The following is a 15,738-nucleotide window of genomic DNA, read 5'->3' on the forward strand; positions in this document are numbered from 1 at the left end:
TATACAATTTATTTTCTTTTTTTCTTTTTATATACATATATTTACATACAACATTAATTAAACATATTTACAGAATTATGTTGTTGCCATTTTGTCTAATTTGTTTAGTTTCTGGTCCAACTTCTTGTGGTTTTACTGTGTTTGGTTGATGTAGAAATGGATATCAAACATGTCTGTGTTTAAATTAAGAGATTTGAAGTTAACAGATGTTTACAGAAATAGAAAACAGGAAGTCGTACCTGGGACATGGAGCTCAAGAAAGTATATTTAATTCAAGCATAATTACTGGAGAATTATTGAACAGCTTTCTAAAAACTCATGTAGTTCTACACTGGTGTTTTTATTTAACTATGCTCAATTAAATATTTAAGAATACTAGTTGAATGAGTCACTGGGATATAACAAATATATGATGATATTACTGAATATGGTGATATGAGAATATCCTACAACACCAAAACAAATACAGTTAAGTAGATTTTCATTTGGATGTAGGTCTGAACTTTTACTTCTGACCAGATATTTCGGGCCGTTGTCCTGCTGGAAGGTGAAGTTTTGTGCAGCCCTCTTCTAAAATTTTCCTGAGTTTAGTGTCGTTAAAAGAATGAAATGCTTTTCTAGGAAAGGAAATAAAGTGGGACTGGAACTTGTAATTCTCTCTCTTTTATTACAAAAAAACAGCCTTTAAGGGGACGTTCTGCAACCATCCGAGCTGGTTATCTTCAGACTGAAGGCACGAGATATCTGTTGAGCTCAAAGCTCTCGGTGGAAGGAGTTTTATCAGAGCGGGAGTCAAAACATTGGCGTCATCTTCCAGTAAACATGGCACAAGAACTGGCTGAGACCAGAACCCTGTCAGCCAGTTAAAATGTCGTGACCTCGTCCGCGGTCACTGCAGTGAAATGCTTACAAATACAGTGAACCCTCGCAAAGATTGTGGACTCGATCTGTTGTGGATTTTTCATGAGATTTAACTGCCTGAAGTTTCAGGTAATCCCTGTGATACTGCAGCAACCAGACAGAACAGTAAAGAATCTCAATTTTTCCCCTTTGTGCTTTTTCATGAGTTTTCAAGGTAAATTACATAATTTACTAATTATATAACATAAGTATTAGCATAAATACATTTAAAAAAACAAAAACAAAACACCCGTACAGTTCCGTAGGTGTTGCATACCCTGCCCTACAGTTTACTGTATATGTGGTGTGTAGCTCTCAAGTGTTTTTGTTTGGTTCCTACCACATTAAGATACCACCCTAAACATGCTGTAGGCCTTTGACTGGACCACATCCAGTATTTGTGTTTTTTCACAGTTCATAATGCTGTGTTCACACGGCAAGATTTTAAAATTGTCAGTGGATTTTAAAGACTCAGAGACCCCACGCTTGATAAAAAAATCATGGATATAACAGGTTTGGTCCTACAGTGTGCTCTGTACAACCCAAATTCAACACACAAACTTTCAGAATTCATTCACAAATGTTCAGAGGGCAAACTAGAAATCTTGCGAGACCTCTTGAGATCAAACGTGAGTTCGGACTAAAAAAACATTGCAGAAGAAGCAATGGGCGTATTTTGTGGACTTTAACATCCACCAGACATCCAGGTGTGCTGTGGCAGATTTTTTTTATCTTTTGAGTTTTGTATTCCCCTCTGTGTTTACCTTACCTTGCTTTCTGATTGGCTACATGTCACATTCAACAGGCTGTGAGCTTGTTTGTTCTCAGGTGAACACCACACACACTGGGATGTTGGGCCAGGACTATCCAACATGTTGATTATCCCTGATTTGAGTTTGGAGCAGTCCCAACCACCTTCCAAGCTGACTAGATCACTCTTAACACACCACACACGGCACGAAGATCTCATAAAATTATCTTTAGAGCCATCACGATTATCCCAAAAAGGGAAAAATTGAGCCAAAAATTGTCACAGTTATGTTGCTTTGAAGCGGCTCGGTGACTGAGTTGGTAGAGCTGATGCCGCTCAGCAAGAAGGTCGCCGAATCAAATCCCAGCCCGGGGAGCTTTTTGGGTAGAGTTTGCATGTTCTCTCCATGCATGTGTGGGTTCTCTCTGAGTACTCCGGCTTCCTCCCACAGACCAAAACACGACTGTTAGCTTAATCAAAATTAAAATCAGGAGTGGGCAATCATGGTTGTCGAGGGCCGCAGCCCTACATGTTTTACATGTTTCCCTGCTCCAACACACCTGATTCAGTCACTGAACTACCTCTTCCAAGTTCTGCAGTATGGAGGACCGAAACTGACATACCGGTAATTAGAAATAAAAGCAGAAATAGAAAAATTTACCTTGAAATAAATAAATACATTTAAAATGCACCAAATAAATTAAAAAGGAGAACTTTACCTCATGTTTTATAATTTAATTGGTGCATTTTAAGTGTATTTATTTAGTGGTTCAAATAATTCTGCTTTTATTTCTAATTATGTCAGTTTTGGTCCTCCGTACTGCAGAAGCCTGACAATCATCTATTCATTCATATCAGGTGTGTTGGAGCAGAGAAACAAGTAAAACATGCAGGGCTGTGGCCCTCCAGGACCAGGATTGCCCATGACTGATCTAAATTGTCCCTAGGTGTGAGTGAGTGAGTGAGTTTGTCTCTATGTGTGTCCCTGTGATGGACTTGCGACATGTCCAGGGTGTACCCCGCCCCTCGCACAGTGACTGCTGGATATGGGCACCAGCGACCCCCGTGACCCTGAAAGGAAGAAGTGGGTACAGATAAAGGATGGATAGATGTTGCTTTGAACCCGGCATTACAGGATATCCCCGCAAAAAATCGGGGATTCGCTGTTCTTATTTTCTGTAACATTTAGCTCCATCCATTTCCTGAGCAACTCCTCAAGTTTATCTGACCCTGCTGAAGAAAAGTGACCCCACAGCATGACGCCACCACCGTGTCCCTCTGCTAGTTTAGCGCCACACATAGAGATTTGGTTGATTTGAACATAGCTCCTTCTTCCACGAGTTCATGTTCCCTACTTGACGTGCAACAAACAGAAACCTGGGCGGCTTGTGGCTTTCTATTTTTGCCCCTCTTCCATAAAGATCCGGGGAGTCTGCAGGCCACGTTAACCTTACTGTCTGGCTTTTGCAGCACTGGCAGCTCAAGGTGCACCGTCCTGCAGGGGGGAAACCACTGCTCTTTGTGACTGTTGTTACCATGAGGGGGGTTGTGTCTAGTCTACAACCACGTTTGGGTGGGTGGTATAAATCAAAAAAAGCCTCCTCATTAGTGCCAAGACCAGGACAAGTTTCCCCTGGAGAAGCCTGCGTTGCAACAACACAATCAGTGTGACTCCAGCTGGTCTTGGGGTTCCCTTATCTAGATTATCGCCCAATGGTGAAATGTTTCAGCACACGTCTGTGGCGTTTTTGTGATAAAGTCCTGGTATCATCCCCCCACATCCATCATATTCGCCAGCTCCTCCTCGCTCCTCCGTCACACCGAGCTGGCGAGCGGTGTGCTGGTGACAGTGGTGAAAAGGTGTCGTCTGCGTGCCCCCGAGCCTTATCTGTTGTAAATATTGCGCATCTGAGTGAGCGTGAAGTTGAGGCAAGTTGGCTGCGACCTGAGGAGAGGTGGTGGGGCCTGGGTGGGAGAACAGCAGAGCAGCGAGCGGGCCCGGCACACTGCCAGCTTCACTGTGTGGCCCTGCCATGGCATGTGAAATGACAGGCCGTGTCACCCAAAGGCCCCGAGGCCTTTTTGCCTTTGTGAGCTGTCAGAGCTCACCAACGAGTGCACCCTCAGTTTGAAACAGACTGAGAGGTGACATTCTCTAACTTCCTAAAGGAAGACAGAGGAGTTCAGTGTGTTTCACCTACAACACACTGGTGTGTGTGTGTGTGTGTGGCGCTCCCGAGATGAACAATTAATCCTAAAAGTTATTACAGAGCCACAACGGTTGATTAATTGTCGCAGATTCTCACTTACTGAATCACACACAAAAGGAATTAATTAGCAACATCATGAGAATTCGACTGCCTTACATCTGTTTTTATGAATAAAGGTCATTTATTCCCTTCTTTCAATGACCCAAAGCAATCTGTCTGYGCGTATACGTTCAGAACTACTATTATTCAGTTTGCTTACACACTGCGCACACCTTTGGGTCACTGTAAACGGTTTTGTATGCAGGGGGTCACACACTGGCACGCCTGTTTGTTTGTCATGCTAATTAAATAATCATTTCTTCATTATGCTCAGGCGAAGCAGCAGATGTACRTCGACCCTTCCAGTGGGTACGAGGTGTTCACAGAGTATGCCCACCTTCGGAGAGGGAAATGCTGCGGCAGCGGGTGCAGACATGTAAGCTCTTTTGTCTTTTTTTTCCTTCTTCTTGGTATTGGTTTGTGTCGTCCTTTGCATTGATGCACACTTTTTTTTATCAATCTTTTTTGTCTGCTCTTTGTTCCAGTGTTTCTCCTTTGTTTTGTCAAGTTTTCATCTCAAGAATTGACCAAAAACACGAGTTTTAAAATGTGAAACGGATTTTGTTTGAGGATGAAAATAGAATTACCTGAATAAAGTTTGTAAAAATCTATGATGAGGTTTTCAAGGAATGAAATATCCCATTTAGGGAGGCAGRGTGATGATGTGGGTGTACATGGCTTCTCGTGACACTAAGGTGTTTWTTGATGATRTGACAGAAGTCAGATGCAGCTGGATGAATTCAGAATTATACAGGGAGGTTCAGTCTGCTTTCATTCATTCTGATGAAAAGAAGAAGATCCTTATTGGTGCAAACAAAAACTTMTTTTTGTCAGATTGTCTTGACTTTAGACAGATGCTGAATTAAATGGCTTAATATATAAAAAAAACTTTTTGGGGAAAATTTCCAGGTACATTGACTGATAATGCAGCTGATGTCCAAGAAACAATTTTAAAAATTTTTTCCCAAAGATATGAATGCATACTTTTATTGTTTTATGTGCTAGGACATCTTAATTTAGCATCAACATTCACTGTAGATTTTAAAAACGTAAAATTATTCTATTATCGATTCATTCTGTTCTTAAGGGTGTATTCAGACCAGGAAAGTCCTTTGGTCCACTTGTTTGGTCCGGACCAAAAGTGGACTTTATTTTTTTTGTTTGGTGCGVTTTGCATTCACATTGTGCTTTTTTGCAAATGAACTATAACTTGTAAACAAAGCCACGAGTGTGACGATCATTGGTCCCATTGGACAGAAAAGGACGGGGGCGGGACTGAGCCACAGACCCAGAAAAAAACAAGGATATCCTGCATGTTGTGGTTCTGATGCGCACATTTATGCTGATAGTACAACTGCAACAGCATTTAAAATGTCAAAAGCAGCTAATTTAATGGTGGTTTCGTGATGATATTCTAATTTTGGAGCGACGTCACATAAATGTGTCCCGCGACCCAAAGGAGACGAGGTGCGCTGCGTGTTCAGACCCACTACATGCTGGAATCAGAGCTGCTAATGGGAGACGACGAAAAAGGTATGATTTCAGTTTATTTAGCTCAGCAACGGTGGCCTGTGAAGTCCAAAAAGGCGCATGTTTAATGCAGTTGGTTCGGTTAGAGTCCAGTCTGTATTCACACCAGAAGTGAACTGAAGTGAACCGCACCAGAGTTTGTTTGGAAGCGGACCGAGACCACCTCAAAAAGCAGGTCTCGGTCCGGTTGTTTGATCTGCACCAGAGTTTGCATGAGTGTATTCACACCTGCACAAAAGGTCCAGACCAACACTGGAAACGAACTCTGGTTCGTTTAAAATGGACCAAATTGTCAGGTCTGAATACGACCTAACTTTTAAGGACGGAATTTCTTGGTGCAGCCAGGGGGTGGAGAGGGTCCGGTTCTGTGGCCTCATCACTGTTATTTGCAGATGATGCGGTTCTGTTGGCATCATTGTGCCAGTTTTTGGAGGATCAGCACCTCAAAATCTGAGTCCTCAGTTGCAAAAGCGTGGGTTGTTTTCTCTGGCTTGAGGGGTGAGGTTCTCCCTCAAGTGGAGGAGTTCAAGTATCTGGAGAGGTTTTGTTCATGGGTGAGGGAAGAGGGAGCTGAGCTGTAAGGTGAAACTTTCTGTTCCCCGATCAGTCTACGTTCCTGCCCTCACCTGTGGCCACAAGCCTTGGGTAGTGACCGAAAGAACAAGATTGTGGATAAAGGCGTCTGTAATGAGTTTTCTCTGCAGGGCAGCTGGACTTTAGAGGGAGAATGAGAAGTTCAGTTCTCCAGGAGAGACTCAGAGTAGAGCCGTTGCTCCTCCTCATCGAGAGGAGCCTGTTGAGGTTTGGGCATCTGGTAAGGATGCCTCCTGGACACCTCCCTAGAGAGGTGCTTCAGGCATTTCTGACTGGGAGGAGACCCAGAGGACGACCCAGGACATGCTGGAGATCTTGTAGTGTTCAGTATGGTCGATCGGCAGCTGACAACGTGTAATTACGTAGCTGTTTGACATTCATTTTCACACACACTTTTCATAGCCCCTGAAACGCACCGAGCTGAGCTCCAGGGACGCCCCTCCCACTGTGGGTACACATCACTGCATGGAGTTTCTTCCTGCTGGAGTCTACACTGCGAGAAACAAAAAAAATCAAATACCCGATGTTATTTGTCCACAAATCTATGCCGGTTAAAGCTCCACTGTTTTTGGTAGACAGGTTTCTCCGTGCTCAACGTCTGTTTTATCTCCATCCATAAATTTTTGGCCATTTGACTATGTTTTATAAAAGTGCTTCCGGGTACAGCAGCCAGATTCTGAAAGTGGGTTGAAGCAAAAGGCAGGGTCTGAACACTTTCAGGATAAACAAACAGCCCCGTGATCTGACCAATCACACAATAAAGTAAGTAAGCACACAGGGAGGGTGAAAAGTTCGGCTGTCAGGTTGTGACACGAAGAGACAGAAAAGTTGAAACTCGTAACAAAATGACGCGATTTTTGTCATGAAGCTTTGACGATCCGATGCTGCAGTTTTGATGGAGCGTGCTGGGTGTTTAATCTCGACTGGGAACCCCTTGGAATCCTTCCAGAGCAGCTGGAAGAGGTGGCTGGGGTAAGAGAGGTCTCCCTGCTCAAGCTGCTGCACCCGTGACCCGACTCTGGAACAAGCGGAGGATAATGATGATTGAATATCTTTAGAAAAATGGTTCCTAACTGATCTTACAGGCGTTTCGACATGTTACTCGTTGGCACAGAAAGCCTTAGACGCTTCAGAAAATGATCACCCCTCCTTTGCCCCTGCTTCTGCTGATGGCTTCTTCAGCCCCGTCCTGCATCTCAACACTCAGATCATCTCCTCTGTGGTTCAGATTTGACACAACCTTGTCCTTATCTTTTTTTTTTGATTAACGCGTTCCTCCTTTACACTTTTCTTTGTTCATGTCTCATTCTATTTGTAAATAAAGCCCTAGAAGTCTACAAATGACATTTATTTCTTTTATTTTCTCCTCCAGTGTCCATATGGCCAAGTCAACGTGAAGGACCCCGCAGCGAGGAAACACTTTAACTCCCTGTTTTACGTATAGGCCTGTATGAAATAAAGGTAAAATGTTAAATGCCTGTTTGGAATGGAGCCCAGCACTCTTGGCGTGTCTTCTGCCGGTCGTTATTTTGCCTGCTTGAGTCTTTTTTTTTCTTTTTTTTTTTGCTGTGTAATAAATGATGAAATATGGGTAGTGTCTGTGCAATCCCCACCTCTTATGAATCACAACTATTCTCAGGATTGTTTTTTTATTATTATTATTGTCGTGAAACATAGATTGGGAAGAAAGAACATTTTCACTAGACTCTTTAATAGAATAGCTTTTAACACTTTTTTTTTGGTTTGGATTTGTTAAATTCTCTGCATATTTTCTTTTTTCTCTCGAATGTCCACCGAAACCGCCTTAAGCTTCGTTTTTCATGTCTCTTCAAGAGTATTAAATATTTTGTAGTATTCGGCTCCTCAGATGCATTTACAAGGGTTGTGGGAGTATGGAGATGAAAACTGAGAGTGCATTTTAGATCTTCGCCCTCAAGATAAAGGGCATATGAGCGAAAGTAACCACAGATAGTCAGATGGAGTCTTGTGCTCTTTTGCTTTGCATGTCTCGTTATTTTTTTTTCTTTTCTCTCTCTCCCAAATGTACAGCTGCATGAATATTAGCATCATTTGCACTCCACAAGTGCTCGACTCAACTGTACCTTTGACTGATGCGCTGTGTTGTTAAAAATAGGAAAAGGGCCAAGGGTCAGCCCTCGCACTTGGCTGCGCTGCTTTTACACCACTTGATGGAATCAGGCTGTTAGCAAACATGCCGTGGACATCAACAGCGGCGCTCCCCACCGGACCTGCAGCTCAGCCTCCTGGCAACACTTGGCTTCGGCGCAGCTCCCCGCGGCCGCTCTCCTGAGCTGCAGCCTAATGAACTCCTGGGCCTTTCGTATCCCAGGACTGCAATAGATCAGCTCATGCTCACCCGCATGCTTAAGCGCACACATGCATAGGCGGGCTCACTCCATCAGAGCGCCCTGTGGCTCCTAATAGGCCAATATAGAAGAAAGGTTGCGCTTAACGCCGCGCTTTGCAGCCCACAGTAATAACACTAGGTAAGGTCAAGTGCTCATGCAGCACTACCTGTGCGTGCAGGAGACGTCGGGGAGAGATGTAGCCTGCTTGATTTGTGAGTGCATGTGGGAAGGCGGCGCGATGCCTTCAGGCGCTCTCTCTGAAGCTGCCACACACACTCGCCTGTCTGCGCCTGATTGGGCAAAACAGCGTCGTGATGAGAGGATGTGTCTGCTGCCGACTCCTGTCGCAGCCGCCCACCGGCGCGGCCACAGTTTTCCTCGGCAGGTGGGTCCCAAAGGCAAAGCGCTCAGTGATCGGAGCGAAGCCTCCGTGAGCGGCTACAAGGAGATTCGTGATCCCAACAGTGCTGGGGAGGACAGGTTCTGGGGACGCCTCGTCAGGCGGGATGAGAGGCTAAATTTATTTGGTGTTATTCCGAAGCGAGGCAGCAGAGCGTGCGGCAGCAACATTTCTGCAGCGGGACGGGCGAAGGTGTCACACTCATCAAGCACCTGGGCCCGTTTCCCTGCCGCGGCTCCGCGGGTTTTGCCTAGGGGACTCGTCTGTCACATTAAAGTGGATGCGTTGCCATTCAAGGCCTCGGCGGTCTCCGCAGCCTGACCATGAAATAGGCCAACTTTCATGTCTGCCTCTTCACTCCACGTCTTCCTGATCCGGCGTTGACACAGTTTGAATCCCCCCCCCCCCCCCCACCATGTTCTAACTTAGCAGTTGGTGACTGAGACACAAACAGCAGGAGTTCTCCTCTGCAGATATCTGGAGGAATCGACTTAATTTATTCCTAACATTAAAAGTAGCTGAACTGCAAACCTTAGCTTACCTTATCCACTTCAAATAAAGTTGGGACATTTTGTAAAAAAAAAACATGAAAAATAAAGACAGAATGCATTTTTCTTAAACTCATTTAAATTTCAATGAACATTGTAAACACATCCATGATTTAAACTACGAATCTCTACCATTAAAAACTGGATGGCAGCAACACATCTCAAAATAAGTTGGGGTAAAAAAAGCATTTAAGTGTAAATATCTGGAGAAGCATTTCGCAACTATACTGAAAGAAAATATTGTCATGCGTGTTYGTTTACCAGGACGTGTGCTTAAACCATACGGAGAATGTACAAATGCATCGAAAAGATTATTAAAGAGAAACCATACAAAACCAAAGAGTGCTGTCTGCTGAAGACTGGTTTTAATCAGTGACTGTGTTCAGACTGAAAACAAGGAAGTACAATTGCTTTTAACAAAGGCTCCGTGGCATGGCTCCACCTATTGATTACATCATTAGTGGGTGGGGAGGGGGTCCCTGTTTTTACTAGAAGCCATGCACCCAGACATAAAACCCTACCCTAATGAGAATTTAAAAGTTCAGTTATGTGTTGAATTTGTTTTCAGGCATGTAGCTATTAATATAAAATCACCAAGTTAAGCAAGACAGTCACAATTAACAATCATCACAGTTCTATCGTAAGACTATCCAATGTGCATGTGATTTAAATCAGTTATAAAGCTAAACCCCAATAATTTCTTCAATGTTATTTAGCAACAAGTCAGTAAGATTGCAGGATATAAGAAGAATATTTAAAAGAGAGATTTTTTTTCGAAGTAAAGATGGGCAGAGTTTCACCATTTTGGAAAAACTGTAGCAGCAGAGAAACTGTTTCAGAATAATTGTTTTCTCTATGAGGAAATTTGGAAAACTAAATATCCCATCATCTACAGTTCATAACATGAAAAGATTTCAAGAAATTTATACAGGCTGAAAGTTAAAATCAGATCTTTAGGCCCCTCAGAGACGATTCTGCTCTGATCGTCACTACATGGGCTGGTTCACTGTGCCATCCACAAATACTGGGTAAAGCTCTGTCATGCAAAAAGAAGCCACATGTTCAAACTGTTAAGATGGCATTTCCTCTGTACTAAAGACAAGAGACAATACACTGCAAATATTGTCCAAGTCTTACAATCTTATATTCAGCCAAAATTAAAAAGTATTTTGATCTTTTTTTAGACTGATAACACTAAGAAAGAACATAATGTGTTAGATTATTAATCCTGGAAACTTTCCTTATTTCATGAAGTCTTACCAAGTCAACTATCTTACTGTGCTGGCAGATTATTTCACATAATTCCACTTGGTAAAACATCTTGAAATAAGGAAAAATTCCAGGATTAATAATTTAACACATGCTGCTCTTGCTTGGTATATCAGTCTCAAAACAAGCTCAAAATACCTTTTGGCTAGATATAAAATAAGACTTGGTTAGATGGACAGTTTTGCAGCGTATCCAGCCTATTATCAATGCACAGGTCAAAACCGGCCTCTCCGATGGTGTGGGGGGTGCATTAGTGACGCTAGCTTGGGCAGCATCATTAATGCAGAAAAGTATATAAAGTTTGAGAACAACATATGCTCCCATTTAAAAAATGATGACAACGGATTCTGCCCCATCCCGTCAATAACTGACGCGAGGGGAGGTACCCCGACGCGTCAAAACCAGACACAGAGGGAACCTTGGAAAAGCGTCAATATGCGACGAGTTGGGAGTAGGAATGCGCGATATAAACGATATATAGTAGAAACGATATAAATTTGTCCTATGATAGAGATCTGTATTCTACCGGCCAACCGCACAGTTCTTTTTGATGATGTAACCAGCTGGAGTCAAAACAGAGGAAGCGGGAAGCAGCGTGGCTGAGAGCGCAAATGAGGAGGGGGAAGAAAAAACACCGAACCGGACYTAGGGTCRGATTTATAAAACTGGCATACGCACAATTTGAGCCCAGAAACTTGCGTACGCCACTTTTTACGCCAAGATTATGATTTATAAAATCCAAACTTGACGTGAAAATGTGCTGTGCCTCACGCCAGCTTTGACCCATGCATACGCTCATTTTGGAGACGTGAAACTGCGACACAGATGATGAAGTGAGGAATTAGAGCCACACTGCATCAAGATCACTGTCAGATATTTAATTTCACTTCATCAGACTTAGATTTTTATTCAACTTTATCATCAGCTTTCTTAACAGTAATATTTATGTTTCTGCTGCTGCTGAGCCATGAGGACCTTTGAAATAAATAAAAAACTTAAAACTTAAATAAAAGTTCCCATGCGCAAATCCCTTCATCTGCTTCCTCCTCAGACGACCCTGACCCACAGACCCCTCCCTGACCCACAGACCCCTCCCTGACAAGAACAGCAGGACAGCAAAAGTCACGCTTTGGATACACGCGCAGGGCGCATCCACCTCGCCAGTGTAGATGTTATAAAACTTCACATTTAAAGTCCGTGTTTGTCACGCGCGTACGTGCTTGCGTGCGTGCGTGCGTGCGTGCGTGCGTGTGTGTGTGTGTGTGTGTGATATTTGATTTAACCAGGTAGATCTCCCTTAAATTTAGATTTTTATGGGAAACTTAAAAGTGTCCCTTAGAAAAGGAGATTTTAAGGTCTAATTTTTTTACCTATACATATTTATTCCACTCAATTAACATGTGATTTATTTATTTTCTATTATAAGTTTTATATCGTGATACATATCGTTACCGCCACTCAACATAATGTATATCGTGATATGAATTTTTTGCCATATCGCACATTCCTAGTTGGGAGTGAGAATGGGTTGCCCATTTAGAGAAATATGGTAAAGACCCAGGTCTGTTAAATAGCTAGAATCCTGAATCAGACCCTCAAAAAATTCAAACAACTGCTCTCAGTTCCTTGATATTTATAGACAGTTGTTAAAAAAAGAGGGGATGCTTCTCAGTGGTAAACCTGAGAGGTGCTGCTGCCATAACATTCCATATAACCTTGTTTTTTCTAAATAAATTGTACAGCTTCACAGTTTCAGTATGTGTAGCGTGTTCTATTATGAATAACATATGGCTTTATGAAGTACCTTCAATCTGTCGTTCACTCATTTTCTAAAATGTGTCCATTTATTTGCTAATATGACCTGCACAAGATAAAAAAAAAAACAGCAAATATATCTACACATGCACATTCACAGGCTGTAGTTTCCCCTTAGTGCAGATGTGCTGCTGTGACTGCCAGTTAGACATGTGAGGTGTTTATTTCAGGCATTTTGGACTGAACATCTCTGACCCTCAGCCGGAGCATATGCTGTACTGGAGCAGAGTGGCAGATATACACCGCGTGGCTTCCTACATGACGGTGGCACTATAGCCGCAGAGAAAGAGGGAGCTGTCCAGATTGGATCTGTGACCAGACAGGCTCTAGTCACAACCAGTTGACAGGCCAAGCAGCCCCCACCGACTCACACAGCCACAGCAAGCCTGCGGCCAAAGGCCCCGACCGCAGTCAGTTAAAGTGTCTCCATCACTGTTGGCCAGACCAGCCAGGAACTGACACTGGGTTGGCAAAAAAAAACCTTGAGTGTCAGCCTTATGATGGCTGAAAGGAACATCAGTCTCAGCGACTGGCCAGGCGCTGCTGCTTTTGTACGTTTGTGTGAGCGCGTGCACGTGCGGCTGCGTGCACGCCCGTCTTGATATTCAAGCAGCATTTGAGCAGCCCCTACATCAACGTCTGGTCCTTCTACACAGACAGTGTCAGCTCGCCTCGGGGCAGCAGCCTCCACAGTGGTCATATGGACAACCACATCCCTGTGGTAGAATTAGTGATAAAAAACACACGCGGCCTCTGAGTGACAGTCAGCGCACCAGATTCCTTTGGACAGACAGGGCTGCAAATAGCACAGAGGAGCTGTTTCTCCCTCACACCGCAACTGGTGGTCAGGCTCATGCCAGGCCGAGTCGCGGTCGCCAGATGAGCCCAAGATGAAAGTCAAAGGCACCTAAGTGCCCGAGGAGTGCTTTGGCCTGTTTATTCCCCCGCATTGGTTCTACACTGAAGCAGTCAAATCTGTGATTTTTTTTCTATTTTTTTCGTCACACTTACCACACAATGTTGTTCCTTTCTTAAGCGCAAACTTAAGGTCCACAGGCCAAATGTGGCCAGCAGCTGACTTCTGTCCGGCCCGCCAAAGGACCCCTCCTTTTTATATTTATGTTTCTTCATTTAATATGAAAATATTTTTTATATTAATGGTAATTAATATAACAAAACAAACAAATAAAAAGTGAAAGATAAAACTTGTCTGGCCCCTGAGCTGCTGGCTTTAAGTCAGTGGTTCCCAACCTTTTTTATTTACCATTATTTAACCAGGCAAGTCCCACTGAGATCTCAGATCTTTTTTTCAAGGGCGGCCTGGGCCTGAAGGCAACCTGTTGTACGTGTTTTTAGGGATCGGGGAAACCGGAGTAACCGGAGAAAACCCACGCAAGCACGAGGAGAACATGCAGACTCCGCACAAAAAGACCCCAGTTCCGAACCAGGAATCGAACTCAGGACCTTCTTGCTGTGAGGCGTCAGTGCCGTGCCGTCGTGATGTTTTCAGACTTGTGTACCCCCTGAGCCATTTCGTCATACCACTAGTACCCCTTCAGTCAAACGATGATTCTCCAAAACTATAATGTACAACATTGAAAGTGAATAAGTAATTGTATAAATAAACCAGCTAATGGCAGGTGAAGGAAGCAGCAGTGTCCAAAATACATCAAATACCCCAAATGAGCAAATTCCGTGAGATTCCGCATTTTATACAGGATTCCATTTTGTGTCAGTTTTGTGATTCCGTTTGCATTTTCTGCATTGCAGAAATCATTGGGCTGTACATACACTGTAAAAAATGAAATGTTGGATTTACTTAACCATGTTATGTTACCTGGTTCCACTTAACTGAGTTGAGTAAATTCAAAGCAATATACCAGTTTTTTTAGCCAAAGAACATGAGTATGTTGCTTTGAATTTACTCAACTCAGTTAAGCGGAACCAGGTAATATAACATGGTTAAGTAAATCCAACRTTTCATTTTTAGAGTGTATTTCAGTCCTATTTTTATTTTATGTTTTACACACCAGGGAAAGTTTTCCACGGACCCCCTGTATGCTTTTGTGGTTGGGAATCACTGCTTTAAGCGACTGTGGCCCCCTGAGCAATTAAGTTAAATAGCTCTGTATTAATGTCAATTAATCTCAAAATAAGTTGCTTTAATTTAAAGTCAGCAGTGACCGTAAACTACATCTCCCAGCCATAATGCATGTGGATTATGCATGGGAAATCCCTGTCGGAAAGGCGGAGAGGTCGGAATTCAAGACTTACCACAACTCAATGAGTAAAATTCTTGCTTTTACTTTTAATAGTGTTTCTACATGATTTATTTTATATTTAGTCAGTCGTACACGTAAGAATGAATGAATCTTTATCGTCATTACACATTATGCTTTTACATTTGCGCAATGAAATTGGTTTACAGTCCCCCTCCTCTCCGCTCTTGGTGCAAAATTTAAAAAAAAAGATATAAAACAAGATAAAATTTAAAAGCTAACAATTTAGGGCATAAACATACATTATTCAAGCCCTCCTACACACAAAATGAAGTAAACACGGCATTCATTTTTGACACATTGTAAACGTTGTATCCTATTAACACAATGGATGAAAAATAAACGCTAACAGCAGCAGTTATTGCACTATTGTATTGTAACTATCTGCTTACTTATGAACTATATAGTTTTTGTTTAACAGGGATATGGCCCTGTTATAAAACTGTCCCTTAAACAGTTTGTCCTTGTTTTGAGGTGCTGGTAACGTCTTCCTGATGGCAGTATTTCAAACATCGCATGTCCTGGGTGTGTACTGTCCTTTATGATGGTGGAAGCCCTCCTGAGACAGCGAGTGCCGGACGCACGTAGTACTTAGCGTTTATAAGAGGACGTGTTAAACTGGTGTTTCAATGCAGGAAATACCAGGTAGAGCTCAGTTATTGTTTGTTGGCGGTGCTCTGCCGTAGCTCATTTTTAGTCGTTTTCAGGTTTAATCTAAGTTAAACACGAAGGCCACCATAACGCTCATGTGGCCCCTCTGTGAAAATGAGTTTGACACCCCCCCCCCGTGTTACACTTTTTGCTTTCTTTAGCCTTTTGCGTCTTCATTAGAACAGCACATTTCCTCCGACAAGCCGCCTCCACCTATGAGGTTATGTTATGATGGAGAACATTCGTCTGTTATGTTCCCCGTGTCCTTTTTAGTGTGGCCAGATAAGGACTAATGCGCCCACCGCTCCCCCAGGAGGATATAC

General features: G+C 43.0%; 1 protein-coding gene across 1 annotated transcript in view; it reads left to right on the plus strand.

Moving 5' to 3' along the window:
* The window catches only part of cunh1orf53 (chromosome unknown C1orf53 homolog), a 9,038-nt gene extending 848 nt beyond the window's left edge, over positions 1 to 8,190 (plus strand). The window contains exons 3-4 of the mRNA XM_014007318.1: positions 4,235 to 4,336; positions 7,457 to 8,190. Coding sequence (XP_013862772.1) covers positions 4,235 to 4,336; positions 7,457 to 7,528 — 174 coding nt within the window. The 3' untranslated portion in view covers positions 7,529 to 8,190. The remainder of the gene's footprint in view (positions 1 to 4,234; positions 4,337 to 7,456) is intronic.
* Positions 8,191 to 15,738: the final 7,548 nt, after the last annotated feature.

Source organism: Austrofundulus limnaeus, unplaced genomic scaffold (assembly GCF_001266775.1).
Source record: "Austrofundulus limnaeus strain Quisiro unplaced genomic scaffold, Austrofundulus_limnaeus-1.0 Scaffold41, whole genome shotgun sequence".
In the NCBI taxonomy this organism is placed as follows: Eukaryota; Metazoa; Chordata; class Actinopteri; order Cyprinodontiformes; family Rivulidae; genus Austrofundulus; species Austrofundulus limnaeus.